The sequence below is a fragment of the Arachis duranensis genome, chromosome 2, assembly GCF_000817695.3.
Source record: "Arachis duranensis cultivar V14167 chromosome 2, aradu.V14167.gnm2.J7QH, whole genome shotgun sequence".
Classification (NCBI taxonomy): Eukaryota; Viridiplantae; Streptophyta; class Magnoliopsida; order Fabales; family Fabaceae; genus Arachis; species Arachis duranensis.
The window spans coordinates 43,102,394-43,128,821 of NC_029773.3; the positions used below are offsets into that span (position 1 = coordinate 43,102,394).

Below are 26,428 nucleotides of genomic sequence, written 5' to 3' on the forward strand. Positions count from 1 at the left end.
AACTCAATCTCCAAGATCCCTTGTTGAGGCATGGCATAACTGTGAGGCAGATTGCCAGATCTTTGGCAACTGTCACAATTAAGTACAAACACTTGGGAGTCTTTATAGAGAGTAGGCCAGTAGAAGCCACATTAGAGTACTCTTGTAGCTGTTCGCTCACTTCCAAAATGTCCTCCATACTGTGATCCATGGCAGTGCCATAGGATCTTCTGTGCTTCTTCTTTAGGCACACATATATGGATTACTCCGTCTGCACATCTCTTGAAGAGATATGGTTCATCCCAAAGATAGTACTTTGCATCCGTGATCAATTTCTTTGTTTGCTGCCTACTGTACTCTTTGGGTATGAATCTCACTGCCTTGTAGTTTGCAATGTCTGCAAAACCATGGACTTCCTGGATGGCAAAGAGGTGCTCATCTGGAAAGTTTTTAGAGATTTCAGTAGGAGGGAGGGACGCCCCTTCTACTAGTTCTATTCAGGACAGATGATCTGCTACTTGGTTCTCTGTCCCTTTTCTGACTCTTATTTCTATATCAAACTCCTGCAGAAGCAACACCCATCTGATGAGTCTGGGTTTTGAATCCTGCTTTGTGAGTAGATATTTAAGAGCAGCATGGTCAGTGTACACAATCACTTTTGATCCTACTAAATAAGATCTGAACTTGTCAATGGTGTAAACCACTACAAGTAACTCTTTTTCTGTGGTTGTGTAGTTCTTCTGTGCGTATTTAAAACATGACTGGCATAGTAAATGACGTGCAGAAGCTTGTCATGCCTTTGTCCCAACACTGCACCAATGGCATGGTCACTGGTATCACACATCAGTTCAAATGGCAATGTCCAGTCTGGTGTAGAGATGACTGTTGCTGTGACCATCTTAGCTTTCAGAGTCTCAAACGCCTGCAGACACTCCTTATCAAAGATAAATGGCGTGTCAGCAGCTAGCAGATTACTCAGAGATTTGGCAATTTTTGAAAAATCTTTTATAAATCTCCTATAGAATCCTGCATGTCCCAGAAAGCTTCTGATTGCCTTAACATTGGCAGGTAGTGGTAATTTTTCAATTACCTCCACCTTAGCTTGATCCACCTCTATTCCCTTGTTCAAAATTTTGTGCCCAAGGACAATTCCTTCAGTCACCATAAAGTGACATTTCTCCCAGTTTAAAACCAGATTAGTCTCTTGGCATCTCTTTAGAACAAGTGCTAGATTGTCAAGACAGGGGCTGAATGAGTCTCCAAACACTGAAAAGTCATCCATGAAGACTTTCAAAAATTTTTTCACCATATCAGAGAAAATAGAGAGCATGCATCTTTGAAAGGTTGCAGGTGCATTGCACAAACCAAATGGCATCCTTCTATATGCAAATACTCTAGATGGGCATGTGAATGTTGTTTTCTCTTGATCTTGGGGATCTACTGCAATTTGATTATAACCTGAATATCCATCCAGGAAGCAGTAGTATTCATGACCTGCTAGTCTTTCTAGAATCTGGTCTATGAATGGTAAAGGAAAATGATCCTTTCTGGTAGTTGTATTGAGCCTTCTGTAATCAATACACATACGCCACCCTGTAACTGTTCTTGTAGGAACCAGTTCATTTTTTTCATTATGAACCACTGTCATGCCACCCTTCTTAGGGACGACTTGAACAGGGCTTACCCAGGGGATATCAGAAATGGGATAAATAATCCCAGCCTCTAGTAATTTAGTGACCTCCTTCTGCACCACCTCCTTCATGGCTGGATTCAGTCGCCTCTGTAGTTGAACCACTGGCTTAGCGTCACCCTCTAATAGGATCTTGTGCATGCATCTGGCTGGGCTAATGCTCTTAAGATCACTGATGGACCATCCAAGAGTTGTCTTGTGTATCCTTAGCACTTGAATTAGTGCTTCCTCTTCCTGTGGCTCTAAGGTAGAGCTTATGATTACAGGAAAGGTATCACCTTCTCCCAGAAATGCATATTTCAAGGATGGTGGTAATGGTTTGAGCTCGGGTTTGGGAGGTTTCTCTTCTCCCTGAGAGATTTTCAGAGGTTCTATTATTCCCTCTGATTCCTCCAGATCAGGCTGAACATCTTTAAAGATATCTTCTAGCTCTGATTCGAGACTGACAGTCATATTGACCACTTTTATCAGAGAATCAATAATATCAATGCTCATGCAGTCATTTGGGGTGTCTGGATGCTGCATAGCTTTGACAACATTCAACTTAAACTCATCCTCATTGACTCTCAGGGTTACTTCCCCTTTTTGGACGTCAATAAGGGTTCGGCCAGTTGCTAGGAACGGTCTTCTTAGAATGAGAGTTGCACTCTTGTGCTCCTCCATTTCCATCACCACAAAGTCAGTGGGAAAGGTAAATAGCCCAACCTTGACAATCATGTCTTCAATCACGCCTGATGGGTATTTAATGGAACCATCAGCAAGTTGGAGACATATCCGGGTTGGTTTGACTTTATCAGTCAATCCAAGCTTTTTGATAGTAGATGCAGGTATTAGGTTGATACTTGCCCCAAGATCACATAGAGCTTGCTTGGTACAAGTACCTTCTAATGTGCATGGTATCATAAAGCTTTCGAGATCTTTAAGCTTCTCAGGTAAGCTTTTCAGAATGACTGCACTGCATTCTTCAGTGAGGTAAACTTTCTCAGTTTCCCTCCAATCCTTCTTATGACTTAAGATCTCTTTCATGAACTTAGCATAAGAGGGTATTTGCCAAGTGCCTCTGCAAATGGAATCTTTATTTTAAGAGTCCTGAGGTAGTCTACAAAGCGGGCAAATTGCTTATCCTGTTCTTCTTGGCGGAGTTTCTGAGGATAAGGCATTTTGGCTTTGTATTCCTCAACCTTAGTTGCTGTAGGTTTATTGCCTACAGATGTGGGTTAAGAAGCCTTTTTAGAGGGGTTACTATCAGCACTTGTATGTGTCTGATCTCCCACTGGCATTTGAATGCCAGGGGTGGAAGCTGGAGTGGCGTTAGACGCCAACTCCTTACCTATTTCTGGCATCTGAACGCCAGAACTGTGCTTCCTTTGGGCGTTCAACACCAATTCCTTGCTTGTTTCTGGCGTTGAACACCAGGACTGAGCATGGGTTGGGCGTTCAACACCAGCTTCCCACCTATTTTCTGGCGTTTGAGCGCTAGAATTATTCCTTTCTGGGCTCTGACTGTCCTCAGAGGGATTTTGGGTAGCAGTCTATTCATTTCTTGGCTTCCTCTGCCTTCAAGTGAGGTATTTAATGTTTTTCCACTCCTTAATTGAACTGCTAGGCACTCTTCTGTTATTTGTTTTGATAATTGATTTTCTGTTTGCTTCAACTTTATTTTCATATTCATATTAGCCATTCTTGTTTCTTGTAGTATCTCCTTGAATTCGGCTAGCTGTTTTGTTAGAAAATCCAGTTGCTGATTGAATTCAGTAACTTGTTCTGTAGGACTGAGTTCAGCAGTTACTGTTTTAGCCTCTTTGTTGATGGAGGGTTCACTGCTTAGGTACAGATGCTGATTTCTGGCAACTGTATCAATAAGCTCTTGAGCTTCTTCTATTGTCTTTCTCATATGTATAGACCCACCAGCTGAGTGGTCTAGAGAAGTCTAAGCTCTCTCTGTAAGCCCATAATAGAAGATGTCTAACTGCACCCACTCTGAAAACATTTCAGAGGGGCATTTTCTTAGCATCTCTCTGTATCTCTCCCAGACATCATAAAGGGATTCATTATCTCCTTGTTTGAAGTCTTGGATGCTCAACCTTAGCTGTGTCATCCGTTTTGGAGGAAAATAGTGATCCAGGAATTTTTCTGACAGCTATTTCCATGTCTTTATGCTGTCCTTAGGTTGGTTATTTAACCACCTCTTAGCTTGGTCTTTTACAGCAAATAGAAACAGTAACAATCTGTAGACATCCTAATCTACTTCCTTATCATGTATTGTGTCAGTAATTTGTAAAAACTGTGCCAGAAACTCTTTAGGTTATTTCTGTAGAAGACCGGAATACTGGCAACTTTGCTGCATCATGATAATGAGCTGAGGGTTCAACTCAAAACTACTAACTCCAATGGAGTGTATACAGATACTACTCCCATATGAAGCAGTAGTGGGGTTAGCATATGACCCTAGAGTCCTTCTGGACTGTTTATTTCCACTTAAGTCCATAATGGAGAAAGGGAGATGATGTGAATTTATTTTATTTATTTTATTATATATAAAAATTTCAAAATAATAAAATAAAATAAAATAAAATAAAGACGACAATAAAATTAAAAATAAATAAAAATAAAGTAAAAAAAAGAATTTAAAAATATTTTATGAAGATTTTCGAAAAAGTGAGGAGGGAGAAAGTGGTTAGGATATTTTCGAAAAAGATATAATTTTTTTTAAATCTTAAAAGGATAAGATTTGAAAAATTTTGAAATTGAAATCTGAATTTTTATATAAAAAAAATTGAAAATATGGCTTAAAATAGTTAGAAAAGATATTTTTTTTTGAATTTTGAATTTTATGATGAAAGAGAAAAACACACAAAAGACACAAGACTTAAATATTTTAGATCTAATGCTCCTTGTTTTCAAAAATTTTGGAGGGAAAACACCAAGGAACACCAAACTTAAAAATTTTAAGATCAAAACACAAGGAAGACTCAAGAACACCTTGAAGAATCACAAGAACACCAAGAACAAAAGAAAGAACACCAAACTTAAAATTTTTAGAAAACCATAATAAATTTTCGAAAATTAAAGAAAATTAACAAGAAAACACCAAACTTAAAGTTTGGCACAAGATTCAATCAAAGAAAAATTATTTTTGAAAAAGATTTTAAAAAGAAGATACCCAAATACCAAGAATATAAACCAACGCTCTAACCAATTGAGCTATAAATGTAACATGTTTTAAAGAGGTATTTTTAATAAATAAAAATAAATTTTTTTGAAAACTAATATTTTGAAATTGCACAAGGAAAACACGAAAAATACACAAAATAGGAAAAAACAAAGATCAAACAAGAAAATTTGACAAGAACAATTTGAAGATCAAGGAAAAATAAAGAACATGCAATTCGAAAATTGAAAGACAAAGAAGAGCATGCAATTGACACCAAACTTAAAACATGACACTAAATTCACAGAAAAACTAAAAATTAATAAAGAAAACTAATATTTTTGAAAAAAAAATTTATAAGGGATAATAAAAGATACAATTCTAGTAAAAAAGATAAATTTTTTCTAATCTAAGCAACAAGATTCACCGTCAGTTGTTCAAACTCAAACAATCACCAGCAACGGCGCCAAAAACTTGGTGCACGAAAATTGCAATCACACTTTTGCAATCCGCACAACTAACCAGCAAGTGCACTGGGTCGTCCAAGTAATACTTTACGTGAGTAAGGGTCGAATCCCACGGAGATTGTTGGTTTGAAGCAAGCTATGATTATCTTATTATTCTTAGTCAGGATACCAACAACAATGTTTTTTTAAGTTCAATTGTAAAAAGTGAAAGGGCATAAAATAAATAATTGTTACTAAATAATGGAGAATATGTTGGAGTTTTGGAGATGCTTTGTCTTCTGAATTTTTGTAGCATAATGCTTCCTCACTTTCATAAATGCAAGGCTCCTTCCATGGCAAGCTATATGTAGGGTGTCACCGTTGTGAATGGCTACTTCCCATCCTCTCAGTGAAAATGGTCCAAATGCTCTGTCACAGCACGGCTAATCATCTGTTGGTTCTCGATCATGTCGGAATAAGATCCATTGATCCTTTTGCGTCTGTCACTACGCCCAACACTCGCGAGTTTGAAGTTCATCACAGTCATCCAATCCCAGAATGCTACTCGGAATACCACAGACAAGGTTTAGACTTTCCGGATCCTCATGAATGCCGCCAACAATTCTAGCTTATACCACGAAGATCCTGATTAAGGAATCTAAGATATACTCATTCAATCTAATGTAGAATGGAGGTGGTTGTCAGGCTCACGTTCATGGATTGAGGAAGGTGATGAGTGTCACGGATCATCACCTTCTTCATAGTGAAGCGCAAATGAACATCTTAGATAGGAACAAGCATGTTTGAATGGAAAACAGAAATAATTGCATTAATTCATCGAGATGCTGCAGAGCTCCTCACCCCCCAACAGTGGAGTTTAGAGACTCATGCCGTCAAAGAGTATAAAATTCAGATCTAAAAAATGTCATGAGATACAAAATAAGTCTCTAAAAGTTGTTTAAATACTAAAATAGTAACCTAGGTTTACAGAAAATGAGTAAACAAAGATGGATAGTACAGAAATCCACTTCTGGGGCCCACTTGGTGTGTGCTGGGGCTGAGACTTAAGCTTCTCATGTGCCTGGGCTGTTTCTGGAGTTGAACACCAGGTTGTAACCTGTTTCTGGCATTGAACTCCAACTTGCAACCTGTTTCTGGAGCTAAACTCCAGACTGCAACATGTAACTGGTGTTGAACGCCAGTTTACATCATCTATCTTCGCGCAAAGTATGGACTATTATATATTGCTGGAAAGCCTTGTATGTCTACTTTCCAACTCAATTGAGAGCGCACAAATTGGACTCTTGTAGCTCTAAAAAATCTATTCCGAGTGCAGGGAGGTCAAAATCCAACAGCATCAGCAGTCCTTTTTCAGCCTGAATCAGATTTTTGCTCAGTTCCCTCAATTTCAGCCAGAAAATATCTGAAATCACAGAAAAACACACAAACTCATAGTAAAGTCCAGAAATATGATTTTTTTCCTAAAAACTAATAAAAATCGACTAAAAACTAACTAAAACATACTAAAATCTACATGAAATTACTCCCAAAAAGTGTATAAAATATCCGCTCATCAATTGCACACTGGAATTGGAATTGGTTACTTAGTAACTTGGATGCATTTTATTGATTTGAAACAGGGATGCCCTGTGTCCATACTTGTGCTGCAATGGCTAGGGCAGACAGGCAGCCCAAAAACTTCTGTCATAGATGGTTGACAATGGATGCATACAATGACACATATGCATTCCATATCAATCATATTCTTGGCCAGAAACTATGGGAGAAGTCACTTTACAACAGACCAAAGCACCCAAATTCAAGAAGATGCCAGTGGCACCCAAGAAGAAAAGAAGAAAGGGAGTTGATGAAGGCCCGGTTGGAGGTAAGAAGTAGAAGATCTCCAAGATGAAGACGGTATATAAAGAGGGTTCATGCCGTCTTTCTGGTGGCAAGGGTCACGAAAAGAGAAAGTGTGCTAAGAAGAAGGCTGACGACGAGGCTGCAGCTGTTGCAGCTGCTGCTGCTAGTGAAGCTAATACAGGAAATCAGCAACAACCTCTCCCTGCTGCACCTGAATTCCCAGATGAGGGCAATGCTATTGAGATTGAGGTAGGCATGAGTCAACCAATGGTGTCAGAAAATGACAATGAAGAATCCCACCAGGTAAATCAGCCCCAGGCAAGGCCACCAAAGCTCCCTCAAAAAAGAAGACAACCTCCACCAACTGCAATAGCTTCGATTCCTCCAGCAGCAACCAGTGCTCCTCCACCAAGTTTTTCAAATGCTCTTCCACCAGCCACTATTCCAATTTCAAATACTCCACCTCCAACAAGTGCTCGTATCGATCCAATGGTTGCTGCATCAGCAGCTACAGCTTCAAGGTTGCGTAACGCCCTGCGTTTTGTTCCAACTCTAGGGTTCAAACTACCAAGAAAATTCAACAAATAAATATTTTGCTATTTTTCTGTTAAGATATTTTGCTTTTAAACATTGAACTCTATGGTTTCTGAGTTCCATGTGTCAGGGTGTATGTGTTTTGGATTATGGTAGTTAAATACTCTATCTTGTCTTTTGATCGTGTCTAGTTTGATATAGACAACTTTGGAAAACAATTAACAATGTGGGAATGTTATTATTGAATGTTTCAAATTTTATTACACTTCCTTAGCTACATAAAATAGAATTACACAAATCTATTCATTTGTTCATCATAAGGTACAATAATTATAACTTTTGTTTTACACAATATTCAACTGAAAATCACTGCTTCCATACTACACAAACAACAATTACAATTACTGTAACAGCAACCAACAACAAACAAAATGCTAGTTTTGGAGCCCTAACTTCAGACTCCAAGCTTCCAAGCTTCCAAGCAAATTTCATTCTCCACTCCTCCATTTCAAAGCCAGAATTACCTTTGTCACTTTCTTCTTCTTCATCAGCAACTTTGTCAGCCCACATAAAGAGATCACACCACCTCTTGTCAACACTCTGCAACCACATTTCATGCCCAGGGAGAAGAAATGTTACAAATTGAATAAGCAACCACGCTAGGTATATTCATTAACAAAAATCACTTACATTGTAGTTAGGACAACCATAAAATGGTCTCCCTGGATTCGCCTCTGTTCCTGACCACTTCAGGACGGGTCGGCTACCACACCCACACTTATCTGGAAGTTGTTCGTGACTACTTCTGGTGGTTCTCCTCCCACAGCTTCTCTCGGATCGTCAGTTACTGGAGCTACTAACATGGTTGCTGCCTCCACCCATCATGACCCACTCAAATCAAGCTCAACGGTGCCAGGGAAGACGAAGGAGAGCAGAGAAGAAGAAACAGTCTGGTTTCTAGTGATAAATTGGGGGTTAGAGTTATAAATGATTTCAGGGACTAAATTGAGTTAAAAAAAGATAACAGCCACGTCAGATAACCGTTACCTCTCCAACGTGGCGCCTCTCCATACACGTCAGCGCGCCGTTAAGGAATATTCCCCGAAAAAATATTTCAGGGACGACTGTGAACCACATGTGTTAAATTCAGAGATAAGATTGGGGCCATTGCAAATTTAAGGACCACTTTGAGGGTCGAGTGCAAGTTTAGGGACCACTTTGAGGTTTAACTCCACATATTAACTAAATCCATAAGTAAAATATACTACTTTAGTACGTCTAATTCAGTAACTCCACTTCTTTTTTCATGTCATTCTCTATTTCCGATAATTTTATATTTTTTTATAATTTCTGAAATTAAAATTATTTAACATTATTTTTTCTTACAATCAATATATTTGTTAAAAAAATATTATTACTGTTCTGAATTTGTGCTACTTATATTCTCTTAGAAATTAGAATTAATATTTATTTTTCTCAATAAATATTATCTGTATTATAAATTTATGCTGTAGAATCACTAAATTTTATAATTATTAATGTTCGTTTTATTATATTTATTTTTCTAATTTCTTACAGAAATAACAAAAAATAAAACATCTTCTTTTTGTTTTTAATTATTGTATATTACAACAACATCGCAAACAATGTTATACTTAAATATTAATATTTTTACCTCTCAAAGGAATAATTTAATTGACTTTTCTAAAATTTTGGTCTACTTCGACGAGAAAAAAAAAATATAAACTAAAAATTTTAGTTGATCATTTAGACAACTTTTTTAAAAAATATTCTTAAACTAATAATATATTTTATTCATCTCAGTTTGTGAAATAATTTTGTCCTTATATTATATTTGTAAAATAATTTTTACTATGATATAATAATTAATAATATATACTTGATAAAATTCAAGAATAGAGGAAATTTCAAAAATAGCCTTTAAAGTATTGTAACTTATAAAAGAGATATTTTGCAAAGTATTTTTAAACAATTATAAAAATAATAAAATTATCAATAATAATTTACAAATTTAAAGTATAATAGCACAAAAAATATAAATAGTAGTAATATGAATGATTAAGTAAATGTATAATATTTATAAACGTTACTTTCAACAATATAAACTAGATAAAAATGAAAACATATATAATATAAAAATACATTTAGAAAATTTAAGAATAATACATATATATATATATATAATTCATTATTATTAAAAAGTATTATTACCATAAAATTACATAAAAGAAACAATATATTACAAAATCAAAGAGTTTATTTGTCTAAAAAATAAAAATCAAGGTCTTAGTTGTTATTCTCATTTTATCTTTAGCCTAAAACGTCTCTCTATGCATAACATATAAATAAATAAATAAATAATTTTTTTGTTAGTATTAAAATAAATAATTAATTTAAAAGAATATTTTCAATTTTTTTTTATATGGATCAACAAAACACATTTTCAACCCATGATGAAATTGACTGCCTCAGGTTTTTGAAGCCACACATGCACATTATACCAATTTATTGGACTAAAGACTATAATGACATGCTTACCTCTACAAAACCTGTAACATTAAATCGCAGTTACAACTCTTTTATGGAGTTCCTTTTGTGCATATCTACGTAATGTATATTCTCTTACATCGGAGTCGATAACTTTTTTATTATATTAAATCTGAATGACTCTAAATTATAGCATTTCAAACTTCCAGAAAAGATAGGAGTATACCTGAAACGCTTCCTCTAATATATATGTTAGTTTTGAGAAAGAAAATCCTAACCCTAAGACTGGAAGTGAGTCAAGTCAGCTCATGGGCCAACTTGATCTCGACTCGTTAATAGCTCGATAAGATGAGCTCATGAGTATTATATATATACATATGAAATAGTAATATATAATTATATATATTAATCATCTTTATTGTTTAAAATTTTACTCTTGACAACAGTTTATAATTTACAAAGTCTCATCAAAGAAATTCTAGTAATTACCAAACTTTTTAAACACGAGCATTGACACACAAATGCTGTAATTCCATCAATAACTTAAGACTGTTACAGATCATTATCGACTATGGCAACGGACAAGAACTAACGTAATCAAACCCCCCTCCAACCCAAAAAAAAAAAGGGGGCAAAAATAGCATCTATGAATTTTCCAAGTGATCGAAATTCAATATACCCTCCTTTCCTTTGCTCGCTTCCAGGAATTCCGACCCCTAATCTTCCACTTGGTATTGCCCACAGGTCGATTTTGTTCTTCAATTTCACGTACCTTTCGCTTCCTGCAATGAAGATGATGAACGAGGTGAGTAAATATCCCAAAAAGCATAGCAACAAGTACAAACAAAACAAACTAACTTAGGAATGGTATTTTTTTAATGGTCCAAAATTTAAATGGTCAGGACTTTTATGACCCAACTGCCTTATTTTGGCAGATAAATTAGATGGTCCCACCGAATGGTCCATTTTGACAACCCTCGTATTTTCTGATTAACCAGTGGAATGTGTCTTTTACTGCAAGTGCCTATTTTACCTATATGCCGCAAGCTTTTGATCAGAAAGCAACTCATCTGCAATGGTTGCTTTCCTCTCCTTCTTTGTTAATCTTTCCGAGTAGAATTCTGATGCATCTTCTACAACTGTTCCCACCTGGTCATATTCAAATGACAAAAATAAATAAATATCAAATAAAGTAAAAATTGAATGCTCACCAAGAGAGATTGTAATTTTATAGCAAGTAACATCAATCATATGCTTGCCTATGATATACATACAGATTGGGTATACAACAATGAACTTGCCTGGAAATACTTGGGAAGTGCCTTTGATTTAGATTCACCCTTCTTATAGTGCCGTTTTGGATCTAACGCAGACCTCAACTGTAACAATAAACACAGTAAGAGTGTAAGGATCCCATTCCACTTGTGAAACTAAGGGATAAAAGTTTGTGTGTTGTATAAAAAGTAAATGTTAGGCGACCAATATTTTTCTCTTGTATTTGTCTTGCATTTGAGCCAACATTAATCAACTCATTTTTTTTCTTTAACTAAGTATTAATCACCTAACATTCTCCTGAAAAATATTACATAGCTATTATCATGATACAAATAATTGGAAACATCCAAATTTGTTATTAATGAATACTATATACATGCCTACACATTTTACTCCCCAAATGCTAACCGATCCCATTGAACTTTCAGCTGCCTGAAAGTTTGTCTTCCCATTATAAACATATACAATATAATTTACTTCAATCAAGCTGAGAACACTAGCTAAGTTTTCAGGAAGCATCAAACACCCCACAAATCATTGAAAATAGTAAAGTTGGCTGTTGGCCCAAAACAAGGGGTAAAATGGACTATGAACAGGGATCTTGTTAGCCAAAAGGCCTAACATGAAATAAAGTTAACTTGACAAGGAATCTAAATCTGAGTAACTGTTCTTTCCATTTTGAATGTAGGTGAATGTTGCCCAATCCAAGGAAAATATAAAATGGCAAACGCCCAGCTAGTCAGCTGTGTAAAACTACTTAAACAAGTAATAAAAATAAGATTTTTTTAGTTTTAAAAACAAAAAGAAACTTAACCATGGTTGCATTGCAAAAGAAAATTTGCTCCAGAAAATATATTGCATACCAATCTTTTCCAGCAGTATCTTTAGCTTGTTTCCTCAGTAATTTGTTTAACTTTCTGGGATCATTAGGAGGAATGAAAAGGCCATCAACAAGCTCTGTATTGGGTTTCCAAAGACTACTATTAGATGCCTCACTTTGAGGTTTGTTATGACAAGCATCTGCGGCTTTTGATGATGATGGAATCAACAGCTGTGGTTGCCATGAAAGTCCAACCAGCAGTTTACCCTCCGGCATCCCTATACCGAAGCAGATTGCACAATCAAATAACCAAGCGTTACATTTAATCTCTTTTTTAAAAGAAAAATTGACAATCTAAATGAGATAAGCTAAAGAATATATTCTTATATATCAAAACTATAGTAAATTTCATAAAACATCATGGAAACTATGCAAATATTTATGGCAAACTTTGAGAATTGCAGCAGTGTCTAACAAAATGAGCATGGTAGGGGACAAACCAAATTAAAATTAAGTAATATTAAGTTAAAAAAGGCATAAAACTTAATATAAGGTTGGAAGTGCATAAAAAAGAACAAAATACAAAATCTTATTCAGAGGGAACTCAAAAAGTTTATATTTTCCACCTTTTTGGGAATTTTTCAAAATAAAATACCCCTTTGTAATTATCAAGACAACAAAATAACCCATCAACATTTTTGTTTCAGCATAAAGTTTTAATTATCAAAACCAAGAAACTAGACAGCAACATTAGAACCAGACTAAGAAAACTTTTCCTAGGCATGATATTTATTTTTCCCATTGTTACTTTGATAATTAAAATTTTGAAATATATTATACAAAACGTCATCAAATCACATTCATAGCACATCTGAACCTCGGTGGCTTCAAGTAACAATATCAAAGTAAATTACATATGAATTAATTATGACATATTTATAATTTTTAGTTTTCTACCATTATGGATACCAAACTAGTAACTACAACTTGTTTTCAAAATGAAAGATGCTAGACCTCTGGTTCAGCCACCAACTTACTTGGCATTCTAAATTGAATAAACTATTTCAGTATTGATTATTGTAACTCAAATTAGGAATAAGGAAATGATATACAGTTAGAATGCTAACAATTTAAAATCATATATCATATCTCATATCTATTTTTAGAGGAATCCGATCACACGCAAACACTTCATCATTCACACTCCTTCATTTACCCAAACACTACCATTACCACACACAAACACTTCATTGTCATTCACACAGTCACAACATATATTGCATATACATACAAAACTGTTTCTGGTACAAGCAAATTAAGGATCCAGAATGTTAATTAGTTCATTCTGTTGTAAAGTAACAAGGTTTAATCACAAAACTAGAAGATATCGACAACATATATTTTTAACAGATTAGGTTATCAACATTCAATAATCAATTAATCACAAAACAAGACATCAAGAGGCAAAAAAAACAGAAGAGAGGAGATCGGTGACCGGCAGCGAGAGAGAGTATAGAGGAAGCAACCGAGACTAGGTGAGCAGAGAGCACAGAAGTGGCGGAAAGGCACAGAACACCAAAGCGAGAGACTACATCAAGAACAACAACACAGGTCAAATCACAAGCATTTAACAAATAAACAAAACACAAGCATTTAGCAAATTAATTCAGTAAACTAAACAGGAAATAAATGAACACAAGCATTTAGCAAATTAAATAAATATAACCTTGACTACATCTCTTATTATCTTATTGAGAGTGACACATGCTTATCTCTAATGCACAAAACTTGCCTTCAAATTCCCATTTTATCATCCTACTTCCAAGTAGAGATGGCAACGGGTCCTCATGGGGGCGGGGACATGCAAAACCCTCCCCATCTCCCCGATAGGTAACAGGGACCCGTATCCGCTGGATATCCGGATTTCTGTGGATTTAAAAAAAATCTAAAAAAGAAAGAAAAAATTGAAAAAGAAAAAGATAATCCCCAAGGTAATATATGTTCTTCTTTAATATTAAATGTAATCTTGATGATTAAATTGTATTAAGAATCAGGGTAATATATGTTCTCTTCTCTTTATCAATTATAACATCAACATTAGTACTGGTCTTTCTTAAAAGAACCAACTAAAAAAAGAAAATACAACAATTAAAATAAAGATATTAAATGAGTCAAGGCAACACCAAATCATATGAATTGCTGCAAGTTCTTCTTTAATATCTACATTGCATATACAAGACTTCAAGATACAAATATGCATGACAACAATAAATTCAAATTCAACAATGAAACAAGATTAGTTGTATACACAGCAGCTCACTAATTTTGTAAGTCAAATTCAACAATGGCACAAGAGGCATACACACTGAACCATTTTGTTTAATCGTCCTTAACTCAATTTCAAAACAACAACAAACGCAAGTAATAGTGCTTCTTCAGCAACAACACCCACAATCATCTCATCATCATTATTGATCACTAAAACTAATCAGCACCCTCAACAACATTCTTGCTATAATAATGGTCCCAATCTTCTATACCAGCATTGCTTTGTCTTCAATTACCAAACTCTATCAAGGTCAGAAGACACACACTGAATAAAATTACAGAAGACTTACCGTAAGGAAGAGCAGCGAACGGCGAAGAGACTAACAGACGAGCTGCGACGAAGACTGGAGAAGATCTTGCTGGAGACGGAGACGAAGACCGGGTTGGAGGCGGCGGCGACGTTCAGGCTGCGACGACGATTCTTTCTCAGCCCTAAGACGCAGGAAGACGATATTTTGCGGTTAGACCGTGAGAGTGAGAGACGGTGGCGGGAATAGGGGAGGAACGTGGCGGTGAAAGGAGAGGAGGGTGGCGGACGGCGGTGAGAGGAGAGCCAGAGAGGTCGAATTTCTGAGCTGAAATTGTGAGAGAGGATGTGAATTTTGGAAGTGGAGAGAGTTTGAAGTGACGCCACTGCAGAGGAGGGTGATAGGGTTAGGTAGGGCTCGGTCTTGGAGTTAGCTCAAGTTTCATGAACTTGACTCACGGATTCATTATCAATGAAGCTTATTTGATAAGCTCAAGCTCGACTCTTCGAAAGCTCACAAGTTGGTTCCAGCTCACGAGCTGACTCAGAGCTTTAAGCAAATTGTAATTGCATCGGGTGTTGCTTCTCTTTCTGTTGTTTAAAATAGTAGGGGTGAACAAAAAGACAAAAATCTCAACTCACAAATCCTATCCGATTTGATTACATTTTCTTTCCTAGATTGGATCAAATGACCGAAATAATTGGATAAAACCCAAACAAATCCAATTTGTTGTCATTTCTTTTTCCCTTGGATGGAAGTTGTTAACTAAGAAACTAATGTTGGTTCCCTTATATTACTTAAAGAAATAATCTCTAGTCCATTTTACATTTAAGTAAATGTTAGATAGCACATTAATAAAAATATAAATTATATTTGGGTTTGTTAATTATCAAAATACACTATGAAATATTGTAGAACTAACAAAAACCATATCACCTAGCCTCGGTCTCCTTGGTTTTTTTAGATTTTGAAGAATACTCCATTTAACAGTTGTCGTGCCTCTCCCACCACTCGATATTTCCGCAAAACCCTTCATCGGAATATATTTCATTGCTGAATTGATTAAAACCTATGAAGCACGGACACTTCGCTGAGTTGCTGTGTCAGCGTGTCGAACACATTTCGGACACGACACTTACTGACACTCGTCCGACATGCGTGTCTGCGGTGTCCAATCGTGTCTTAATAAAAAATAAAAAATTTTTTTCCGGACACACTTGAACACACCTAAATACCATTACGTGTCAGCGTGTTTAACAAATATTCTTGAAATAAATTTAGATATAGTATATATTATTATTTATTAAAACAAAAAGATATTTTAAATACTTGATATATTTAAAATAAGACATTAAAAATAATTAAAAAGTTATTTTATATTTTAATATTAATAAAATATTAAAATATTATTACCATTTATCTAATAAAATACTTTATATTTTATATGTATGCGTGTCCCCGTGTCTTATAAAATTTTAAAATTTGCGTGTCGGTGTGTTCCATGTCGTGTCCTGTATCCATGTCAGCGTGCATCATAGATTAAAACCAACTTACTAATTTGAGATAAATATTTGCCTTTCCACTCCTTCAATTTCTCTTCCACCTTGAGATTTCAACCAAGTAGAATACTAAGATTTAATTGGAAAATCCATCCACCTCTTTGCAACGGAGAATGTTAACACCTTTTGCACACTACTACTATGACTATTTAAAGTAAGGACAACATATTTTATCATTATTGATTTCAACTCTGTTATTACCTTGAAGTTTTGAAAAATTCTCCTATAATTTCGAATACACTGAATGTCACAAGGGCAGAGCAAATTGAAAATAAGACCACCTTATTCTTTCCTTTCCCACCTGCAATGCTCTTGCCTTCCCCAATAAGCTTATATCTATAGCATATTGTTTAAAATGAGACCACCAACTCAAAGAAATGGGGAGAAAAGATCCCCTATCTCAATCCTCCTTTTAGATTAATGAGTTTTGTAATTGTTTTCCATTGATTAAGATTGAAGACTCAAACATCAACTGCGATTTAATCATGTAATAGTCGAATCACTCGTAGTTTAAGCTTGAGTTTCCTGACTTTATTTGTATATCCTATACTACAAAGACCATCAATAACAGCTCTCTGAGTAGCCCTTAAGATCCGAAACCCAGAATTTAGACACAAAACCATGATCTTGGAGGCACAAAGGAACCTTCTAGCCCTACAAAGGTTGTGCACTATGATGGTATACGTGAAAGAGTCTTTAACTTCCATCGATTCGAACCATTTCATTGCATGATCAATATGACCTGCTTTACCCAATCCATGAAGAATACAGTTATGCGCAACCAAATTGTAACCAAACCCCAGTGAGTTCATATAAATCAAATGCTGTTTTGCACCTAAAAAGTTGCCTGCCTTGCACAATCCATTAATTATAATAGTGTGTGTATATTGATCGCATTCCAGACCTTCTTTCTCTATCTTGCCAAGTAACTTCATGGCATCATCTAATCTTCCTTGTCTGCAGTAAAGATTTATCAATGTATTATAAGACACTAAATCTGGTTGAATACCACTATGCTGCATCAGCATGACGATTTCATCTGCCTCTTCAATCCGCCCGATCTTTATCAGTGCAGCAATCACTGTGCAGTATGCATATCCATCGAAAGTGTACCCTTTACTCCTCATCTCATGCAAGGTCTCTAACGCTTCGTCAAACTGCCTACACTGGAAGCAACACTTCATAACCGTTGTGTAGGTAATACAGTTAGGTTCATAACCTGCTTCCTTAAACTCCCTAAGAATCCTCCTAGCTGTCCCCGTTCGTCGAGCCTTGCTTAGTCCATTAATAAGTGTGTTGTATGTCAACACCTCAGGAATGAATCTGTGCCGTTGCAAGTTCCTGAACAACATAATAGCATTGTTAACATATCCATTCTTACACAGCCCATTAATCATGATGTTATATGTAGCCGAACAAGGATGCAGCTCACTAAGCGCCATCTCCAAAAAAATACGATTCGCCTCATCTGGTTTCCCAAGCTTGAACAAACAATTAATCAAAATGTTATAGCTCCAAGCATCAGGGTGTATACCTGCTCGAAGTATTTCGTCGAATAGGTCCAAGGCACTCGACAACAAGCATTTCTTGGCAGCCCCAGAGATTAAAGAATTGTAAGAAATAATATCAGGGGGTATCTCTGCCTCATTCATTCGATTGAGAACAGAATAGCCTGTGTCGACGCAATCCAAACGACAATACGCATCTATTAGAGTGTTGTATGTGACCACATCAGGGAGCACGCCCAATCTTACGCCGTTGATTATCACAGCTTCAGCTTTCACTACTTGCTTGGCTTTGCACATTGATGCTATGCAAATGTTCAATACCTTAGTTGATAACCTCGCAACCATAATTCACCAGCACCCAAAAAGGGGCATCATTTTATCATAATAAGCTTCCCATTTGCAATACGAGAATTGAGAGACCAAGATTTCATCCACAAAAGCGACAAACACGGATTCATGTACACTGAAAAATTTACATCTGCAGTGCAGAAGTGATATGATAAAATAGATCAATGAACAAAGAAATTAAACAAAGTGAACTCGTTACACTAATATGTTAGCACATCAAAGTCATCAATATTCCATAATCCGAGAAAAGAGAGAGGCAAGGAATTTGATTGAAGACAACAATACGCTACCTGCATGACTACGGGGACAGCGACGACGAAGTCAGAAGTGGCCGCCGTGTCGGTTTGTGAGAGAGAGGGCCGAAGAGGGGGGGAGGAGGCGGGAGAGAGAATCGAGGGAGGTCAATTGCCACTCGACAACAGGATGAATATTTTGATTATTTTCCTTTTCGGCTTTTTCCCGGTTTAATTTCAACCGGACCGATTCTAAGCCTAATTCACCGGATCCCGGCTACACTGCATCTTGTATTAAAATAATTATTTTATAATAAAATAAAAAATAAAATATAAATAAATACATTACAATATAATTATAATCTAATATAAATCTTAAAATATCATTTAAATTGAAATAATATAACAACCAAAGTCTTATAATGTTAATAAAATACAAATTCAAAATCTAAATAACAAATGAAAATATCCAAATATAAAATGTTTTAAGTAAAACTTTCTCATCAATCATTAAAATTCAAAAAACTTACTGTAGATTTATTGCATTGCAAATTCACCGTATTAGAATCGTCTTCACTTTTATTTCCACCATCTTCAACAAAAAAACCAAAAGATGCACAAATAAATAATTTTTTATTGATCCTATCATCCATAATTAAAAGAAAAATTCATTGAATTAACTTAATTCAATTTATACTTTTCTTTATTGAATTAACTTCAAAACTGACCAATTTATATTAGCACAACAATTAACAATTTTAACAAAGATTAACAATTTTAACAAAGTTTAACAAAAATGAACAATTTTTCAATTTTAACAAACTCAGTAAATGATTAACAACAGATAAAAAAAAACACTCGAGGCATTACCTTCAGCAAGAGCAGTGAGTAGGAGGGAGAGTGACGGATGACGGGAAGCTGGCGGCAAACACTAGTGAGCTGGCGATGCACACGATGAACGGACAACGGACAAGAGCTGCGAAGCAGGATCGGGTGTTGCTCACGTTGGCAAACTAGGGGAGGGTCTTCGAGAAGGACGAACCAAGAGGTTAGCGAACAACCATAGTGAGATAGGAGGATGGCGTGACGGGCGGCTAGGGTGAGACGAATGGTGGCGCGATGTGGCTAGGGTTATTTTAAATAAACCGGCCAGGTCCTGATTCAGTTCAACCGACCGTGAACCAATCGGTTCATGAGTTTCAGAATAGTTTTTTTGTTGATCGGTCTAATCCAATTTTCAGTAGAACCCTAAATTGCTTTGGTAGAATAGAATATTCCATCGAAAATATTATATGCACAAGTTTTTTTTTTAAACCAAGTCTAATCAAGTTGAACAATAAAATTTAGGTGAATGATAAGTAAAAGTGATGAGAAAATTTTTTTTTAATACTAGACCGACTTAATTAAACTTAATTTACAAAAATTTGTACGTGCAACATTATTTTATTTTCGTCAATCAATATATGATCTGTTTTTGCCCAAAAAGCTAATTTTAACGCAATAATTATTTGAAAAAATATTTTATATGTTAAATAGTATGATAAATTCTTAAGGGTTCAAGAAAAAGAGTTTAGTAACCAATGATGTTAATGTGTGTACGAATATGTGATCTTAAAACTGTATTTATTTTTTTATTTGAAAACTCATTTCTAAATTTTATATCCCTAACAATATTATTACACTTGAGAATATTTTGCCCGAAATATAAAAAGCACAAAAGTGTGTTTATTATTACAATTATTTTAAAAACTTGTTTATATTGATTGTTTGAATTCGTAATATATACTTCTAAAAATCTTGTTAAAATATATATCAAAATCAACTATTAGTTAAAATATAAAATACACACTAAAATTAAATTAAATTACATATATATTTTTATACAAATACATCGATTTTAATACTCAAATAACATTTTTTATTTAAGAATATATGTTGTTGATATTTTCAGAATACTCCTGATATTTTAATATTACCGAGGGTGAAATTTAACCCACCAAAAAATAGATCCGAAAAAACTAACTACATATTGAGTTCCTTTCTTTATACTTTATTTAGAATTTGAGAACATATTTAATAATATTTTTAGCATGATAGATAATTATCCATAGAACATACTAAATAGGGGATAACCCACAAACTTATCAAGAAGGAAATTATATAGTACGCAAACAGGTTCAGCTCAAAAATAGGATCCAATGTTCGTAAGCACATTTTAAGAACAAACTAAAGAAACTAACAAAATTCATCCAACAAAACTGTAACAAGATGAAAATTGCTACCAAGGTATTAAGCTACTTAATATATTAAGCAAAATCACAATTTCACTGAATATAAAAGATCCTTCAAAAGACACGGTAGGATTTTCTCATGGTACTCTTCAGATACAAGCACCTAACCTGAAATCAGTAATGGTTCAAGTTAGATGATTAGCTAGATCAAATCCGATACAAATATTCCAGGAACATAAGGGGAGAAGAAAATAATTTCGCAAGCAGCACCTTCAAAGGACAGTAATAGAAGTAGAATAATAAAAATATAAAAATTGAAAAGCACTCATTGTATTTTTGTAGCATATTGTTAATATATATTAACAAAGATGCAAATTGAGTCAACATTTAACTAGCGTTCCATTATGCAATGCTACCCTTGAGAACAGAAAGTTTGTAAGAAAAATGTGTTGACTCTCATTTTCGGATTTTCCATTTACTCATTTTCCGATCCATCACTTCATTTTGATCAGGCACACTATCTTATGGTAATGAAGTAACGAGGTAATAAGTCTCGGAATGAATATAAGGAAAATCAGCCATCCAAATATTACCCGCAATGAAACATGACAACCCAAATAACAAACGACTCAATGCAGGTGCATAACAAAATGCAGAATTTTTCCCTTAAAAGTTGAGTGCTTAATTACAATAAACCAATCATACATGATAGCAACAAGACAAGTTGTAAATTTCAAAGGGGTGAAAAAAACACCAACATTAAAGGTAATAGAACAAAGACAATATACTCTGTTGAGCGTGATACTCACATTCTGCCAGTTCTTTTTCAACAAGGACACAAGGAAGTTAACGCTCAGTTGTACGTTATGGAAGATTTGCTTTTCCTCCATGCTTACATTGCCTACAGCTACTCCCATGCAGAGCACCTTCTTAAGCTGAAATTTCACCATAGCCTTGGTCTCATTGACTTTAGACTCGAGGGATTCTTGGTGGGTAACAAGTGTGGGAAACTTTCCTGCAAAGTTATGGGAATTAACAAGAATTAGTGAAGGTAATGACTGAGATTCAAAGGGCACACAACATAGCAATTCCTTAAAACAGACTATAAAACTACATATTGTGCAAAAAGATTTATCTTTTGAGGAGAGGAGAGGGGAGGTGAGGTGGATGAATAAACCAGAAAATCATTTAGTTTTAACAGTTAACACATACATGTAACAAATTAATGCTAAGAGATTAAATAAATGAAGGCTAAAATGCCACACGTAAAATGGTCTAGAGTTAAATTCTTAATCATTTTCAAACGGACATATGTTCTAAATCAAAAGTACATGCCTGTCTTGTTGAGACCAGGACCCAAGAGACGAGGAATCTGCTTAATGACTGCTTCAGAAGCCAAGAAAGCATGATATTTCTTGGCAAGTTTCTTCACCAATTTCTTATTTTTGTTAAGCTTCTACAATGCTTCAACGTCCATCCAATCCAATCCCATTTTCTCTGCCTGCAAATTATAAGTTCAATCAACGTAACGAACATGGAATCAATTACACACAAGCAACACCCTAAAACACAACCAAAATATTGCTTCCATCAAATCATAAAATGTCATTGCTCTCTTTAATTGCATTCATGTAACGAATCATCGTGTCATTTCACGATATTACTTTCATACAACAAAATGGATAGCACAGCATTTGCAAATTCATTCAAGTCGAGCAACTCATTTACACACTTCAAATCCCAGATTGTTAAAAACGTTAATCTTAAGCCAATAACCTCAAATTAGTTACATCATTTTGGCACATAAATATATAATTTGTATGAATCAACAGATTCTTTCATAGTTCAATACACATCAAGGGTCATGTATGACAATGATCAATTACAAAGATGAAAGTAGCTACCATTTTTTTAGAATTAATAACTGTTGATTACAGCAACAGAAAATGAATTGGAATATAAGCTTACCTATTTTCATCTTGGGCCTTGGGATGTGTGGCAACTTTACAGAACCGCTGAAACGCTTATCCTTTTGTGGGTCATAGTTTTTGAGTCCAATTTGGAGCCCAATGGTCTCCACAAACTTCCTATTCTTCTCTTTGGAATCAGCCACTATCCCAGTGATTGCTTCTCTCAGTGCATCACTCTGAAGCTTACTACTCAGTTAACAAACAAACGCATAGAATCAATACTCAAATAATCAATTAATTTAACAAACACAAATACCAAAAAGTTAGTCAAACATTTCATCATTCCATCTCGAAATACACAAGTAAAGGTGGAAGCTGAATTTACCTCATGGTTGAAGCTAGGGTTTTGTGGGATCAAGAGCTAAAACTGCGAACAAAAGGAAATGGAAAACAGAACAGTCAGTATTACAAAGAATAAGTAATCCAAATTAAAATCCAGATCCAAAAACGAATATTTCTGAAGCGGGTGAATTCTCTGGTGCTGAAGGAAGTTAATTTCCGAGGGTGCCGAAATCAATGTGGAGTTATGTAAAATTATTCTTTTGTCCTTATTTTAATTTCGTTCGTAAAAGCTTCGTCATACTCCTTCCAACGGCACCAGAGAATTCACCATTGTAGCATTTGTGTGGAGAAAGAAAGACAGAACAAACCTGGCAGAGACGGAATCGCAGAGGAAGACTAGGGTTTCTGGATATATATGGACTTTTTTGGATTTTGTTTGGGCCAGTTACACTTTTTTTTTGTCGTCGCCCGTTAAGACACGCTTTGCTTTTCGCCTTTTTTATTTTTCATCAACTTTTAAGCTCTACTGGGTAAAAAAAAATCAAAACAAAACAAAAACCTATTTTATTTTTTTTCAAATATTAAAAAAATAGTTAAATTACTAAAAAAATTGTATAAAAAAAAGAATTGCCAAAAAAACAAAGTTATATCTAATTCCAAAAAAAAATTAAATCAATTATTTACATAGAGAAAGAAATATATATACTGATTCCGGAATTTAGATTTAGATCTGAATTTTTATTTGAGATACTCTTTGTTAAGTAGTCAGTCTTTTAGTTAATAATGAATAAGGAGTATCCTTGCCTTACTTAATTTGTATATTTAAGCTTCTCTTTATATATTGTGTGTATATATTATATATTATTTTTGAGATTTTTATATTATATGTATCTCTACTTAATACTTAAATCTGTAAAAAAGGTATTCATTGAGATGCAGTCCTTATAAATTTGAAGTAATTTTTGCGTAATCATCCATTTGTTTTAATAAATTTTTATTAAGTAAGAAAGTGAAAAGAAGAGAAAAAAATAAATGGTAGATAGAGTTAGTAGAAAATAAAATTAATTTACACCATAAATACATTATATAAATCAATTTACACATAAGGCTTGTAGTTTGGGCTTTTGGAATTTGTAGTTTATTATTTATGATTTAAGTTTAGAATTATGGTTAAGGTTTGAGAGATGTTGTAAACCCCGCTAAAATCGGTAAATAATTAGTTAATAAATTGAATTTTAAATAGAAATATTAGAAATACAAAACTAATATCAAAAAAGGATAGAGCTCGTCGAAAGGAGAATTTTGATATAAATTTCGAAAAATTTGGCTTAAAGTTGCACTGAATGGGTCGAACCGGTTGAAACGGACCCAAACTGGACCCGTGGATCCAACCGGACCCATAATATAAAAGAAGCATCAGCTTCTTCTTCCTCATTTCATTCACCACGCAGCAAAATAGATTAGGAAAGAAGGAAGACTCCCAAACCCTTACCAACCCTTTGATCTACCATAACTTCCTCATTTGATCTCCGATCGCCATACCGTTTGCGGCCACGCGTCCAGCGCGTCGAGCTCTACCTTTCTATCGGATCAATTTCATTGGTAAGCTTCACTTTTGATTCAGAATCTCTATTCCCCTTTCTTTAGATATTTTTTCACTACATGAAAATTAAATTAGTTTTTATGAAGTTTTATTTAATTGATACATAATTAAACCATTTGAAGCAACAATGAGGAGACACTGCAGTTAGCCTACTCAATCAAATAAATTAGTAAATTACAATTACCAAAAAAAAACCCAGCAAAAATGATAATTGTATCCCTCAAAGGCTCAGAATGACATATATGGATCAAGAATGGGGCTCATGATTCAGAGCTTTATTCTTTTGTTTGGTCAGCAAAGTATTGTAATATCTGAAGACTCAAACATCAACAGCGATTTAATCATGTAATAGTCGAATCACTTGTAGTTTAAGCTTGAGTTTCCTGACTTCATTTGTATATCCTATACTACAAAGACCATCAATAACAGCTCTCTGAGTAGCCCTTAAGATCCGAAACCCAGAATTTAGACACAAAACCATGATCTTGGAGGCACAAAGGAACCTTCTAGCCCTACAAAGGTTGTGCACTATGATGGTATACGTGAAAGAGTCTTTAACTTCCATTGATTCGAACCATTTCATTGCATGATCAATATGACCTGCTTTACCCAATCCATGAAGAATACAGTTATGCGCAACCAAATTGTAACCAAACCCCAGTGAGTTCATATAAATCAAATGCTGTTTTGCACCTAAAAAGTTGCCTGCCTTGCACAATCCATTAATTATAATCGTGTGTGTATATTGATCGCATTCCAGACCTTCTTTCTCTATCTCGCCAAGTAACTTCATGGCATCATCTAATCTTCCTTGTCTGCAGAAAAGATTTATCAATGTATTATAAGACACTAAATCTGGTTGAATACCACTATGCTGCATCAGCCTGACGATTTCATCTGCCTCTTCAATCCGCCCGATCTTTATCAGCGCAGCAATCACTGTGCAGTATGCATAGCCATCGAAAGTGTACCCTTTACTCCTCATCTCATGCAAGATCTCTAACGCTTCGTCAAACTGCCTACACTGGAAGCAACACTTCATAACCGTTGTGTAGGTAATACAGTTAGGTTCATAACCTGCTTCCTTAAACTCCCTAAGAATCCTCCTAGCTGTCCCCGTTCGTCGAGCCTTGCTTAGTCGATTAATAAGTGTGTTGTATGTCATCACCTCAGGAATGAATCTGTGCCGTTGCAAGTTCCTAAACAACATAATAGCATTGTTAACGTATCCATTCTTACAAAGCCCATTAATCATGATGTTATATGTAGCCGAACAAGGATGCAGCTCACTAAGCGCCATCACCATAAAAATACGATTCGCCTCATCTGGTTTCCCAAGCTTGAACAAACAATTAATCAAAATGTTATAGCTCCAAGCATCAGGGTGTATACCTGCTCGAAGCATTTCTTCGAACAGGTCCAAGGCACTCGACAACAAGCATTTCTTGGCAGCTGATGAGCGGATAATTTGTATGCTTTTTGGCATTGTTTTTAGTATGTTTTTAGTATGATCTAGTTAGTTTTTAGTATATTTTTATTAGTTTTTAGTTAAAATTCACTTTTTTGGACTTTACTATGAGTTTGTGTGTTTTTCTGTGATTTCAGGTATTTTCTGGCTGAAATTGAGGGACCTGAGCAAAAATCTGATTCAGAGACTAAAAAGGACTGCAGATGCTGTTGGATTCTGACCTCCCTGCACTCGAAGTGGATTTTCTGGAGCTACAGAAGCCCAATTGGCGCTCTCTCAACGGCGTTGGAAAGTAGACATCCTGGGCTTTCCAGCAATATATGATAGTCCATACTTTGCCCAAGATTTGATGGCCCAAACCGGCATTCAAAGTCACCCTCAGAA

General features: G+C 35.2%; 3 protein-coding genes and 1 pseudogene across 3 annotated transcripts; all 4 read right to left on the bottom strand.

Moving 5' to 3' along the window:
* Positions 1-10,587: 10,587 nt before the first annotated feature.
* On the bottom strand, positions 10,588-15,419 carry LOC107474261 (rRNA-processing protein fcf2). Its single transcript, XM_052258028.1, has 6 exons — positions 14,885-15,419; positions 13,762-13,854; positions 12,306-12,544; positions 11,473-11,592; positions 11,205-11,320; positions 10,588-10,953 (listed from the first exon to the last, which is right to left on the bottom strand). The coding sequence occupies exons 3-6, from the start codon at positions 12,540-12,542 to the stop codon at positions 10,842-10,844; spliced, it is 585 nt and encodes a 194-aa protein (XP_052113988.1). The 5' UTR covers positions 12,543-12,544; positions 13,762-13,854; positions 14,885-15,419; the 3' UTR covers positions 10,588-10,841.
* Positions 15,420-16,880: 1,461 nt separating this feature from the next.
* Positions 16,881-18,332, bottom strand: LOC107474260 (putative pentatricopeptide repeat-containing protein At4g17915). Its single transcript, XM_052257526.1, has one exon. The coding sequence runs from the start codon at positions 18,252-18,254 to the stop codon at positions 16,881-16,883; it is 1,374 nt and encodes a 457-aa protein (XP_052113486.1). The 5' UTR covers positions 18,255-18,332.
* Positions 18,333-20,605: 2,273 nt separating this feature from the next.
* Positions 20,606-23,343, bottom strand: LOC107474259 (60S ribosomal protein L10a-like; annotated as a pseudogene).
* Positions 23,344-24,913: 1,570 nt separating this feature from the next.
* LOC107474257 (putative pentatricopeptide repeat-containing protein At4g17915) lies at positions 24,914-25,981 on the bottom strand. The gene has a single exon (XM_052257811.1). The coding sequence runs from the start codon at positions 25,979-25,981 to the stop codon at positions 24,914-24,916; it is 1,068 nt and encodes a 355-aa protein (XP_052113771.1).
* Positions 25,982-26,428: the final 447 nt, after the last annotated feature.

Excerpts from the sequence above, each read along its gene's own strand:
- LOC107474261 (XM_052258028.1), bottom strand. The coding sequence starts at position 12,542 with ATGCCGGAGGGTAAACTGCTGGTTGGACTTTCATGGCAACCACAGCTG. Across the intron at positions 11,593-12,305 it reads CTGCTGGAAAAGATTGGTAT|TGGAATGGGATCCTTACACT; the intron begins GCAATATATTTT and ends TAGTTTCACAAG. Across the intron at positions 10,954-11,204 it reads CAAAAGCTTGCGGCATATAG|GAAGCGAAAGGTACGTGAAA; the intron begins GTAAAATAGGCA and ends TCTTCATTGCAG.
- LOC107474260 (XM_052257526.1), bottom strand. The coding sequence starts at position 18,254 with ATGGTTGCGAGGTTATCAACTAAGGTATTGAACATTTGCATAGCATCA.
- LOC107474257 (XM_052257811.1), bottom strand. The coding sequence starts at position 25,981 with ATGCTTCGAGCAGGTATACACCCTGATGCTTGGAGCTATAACATTTTG.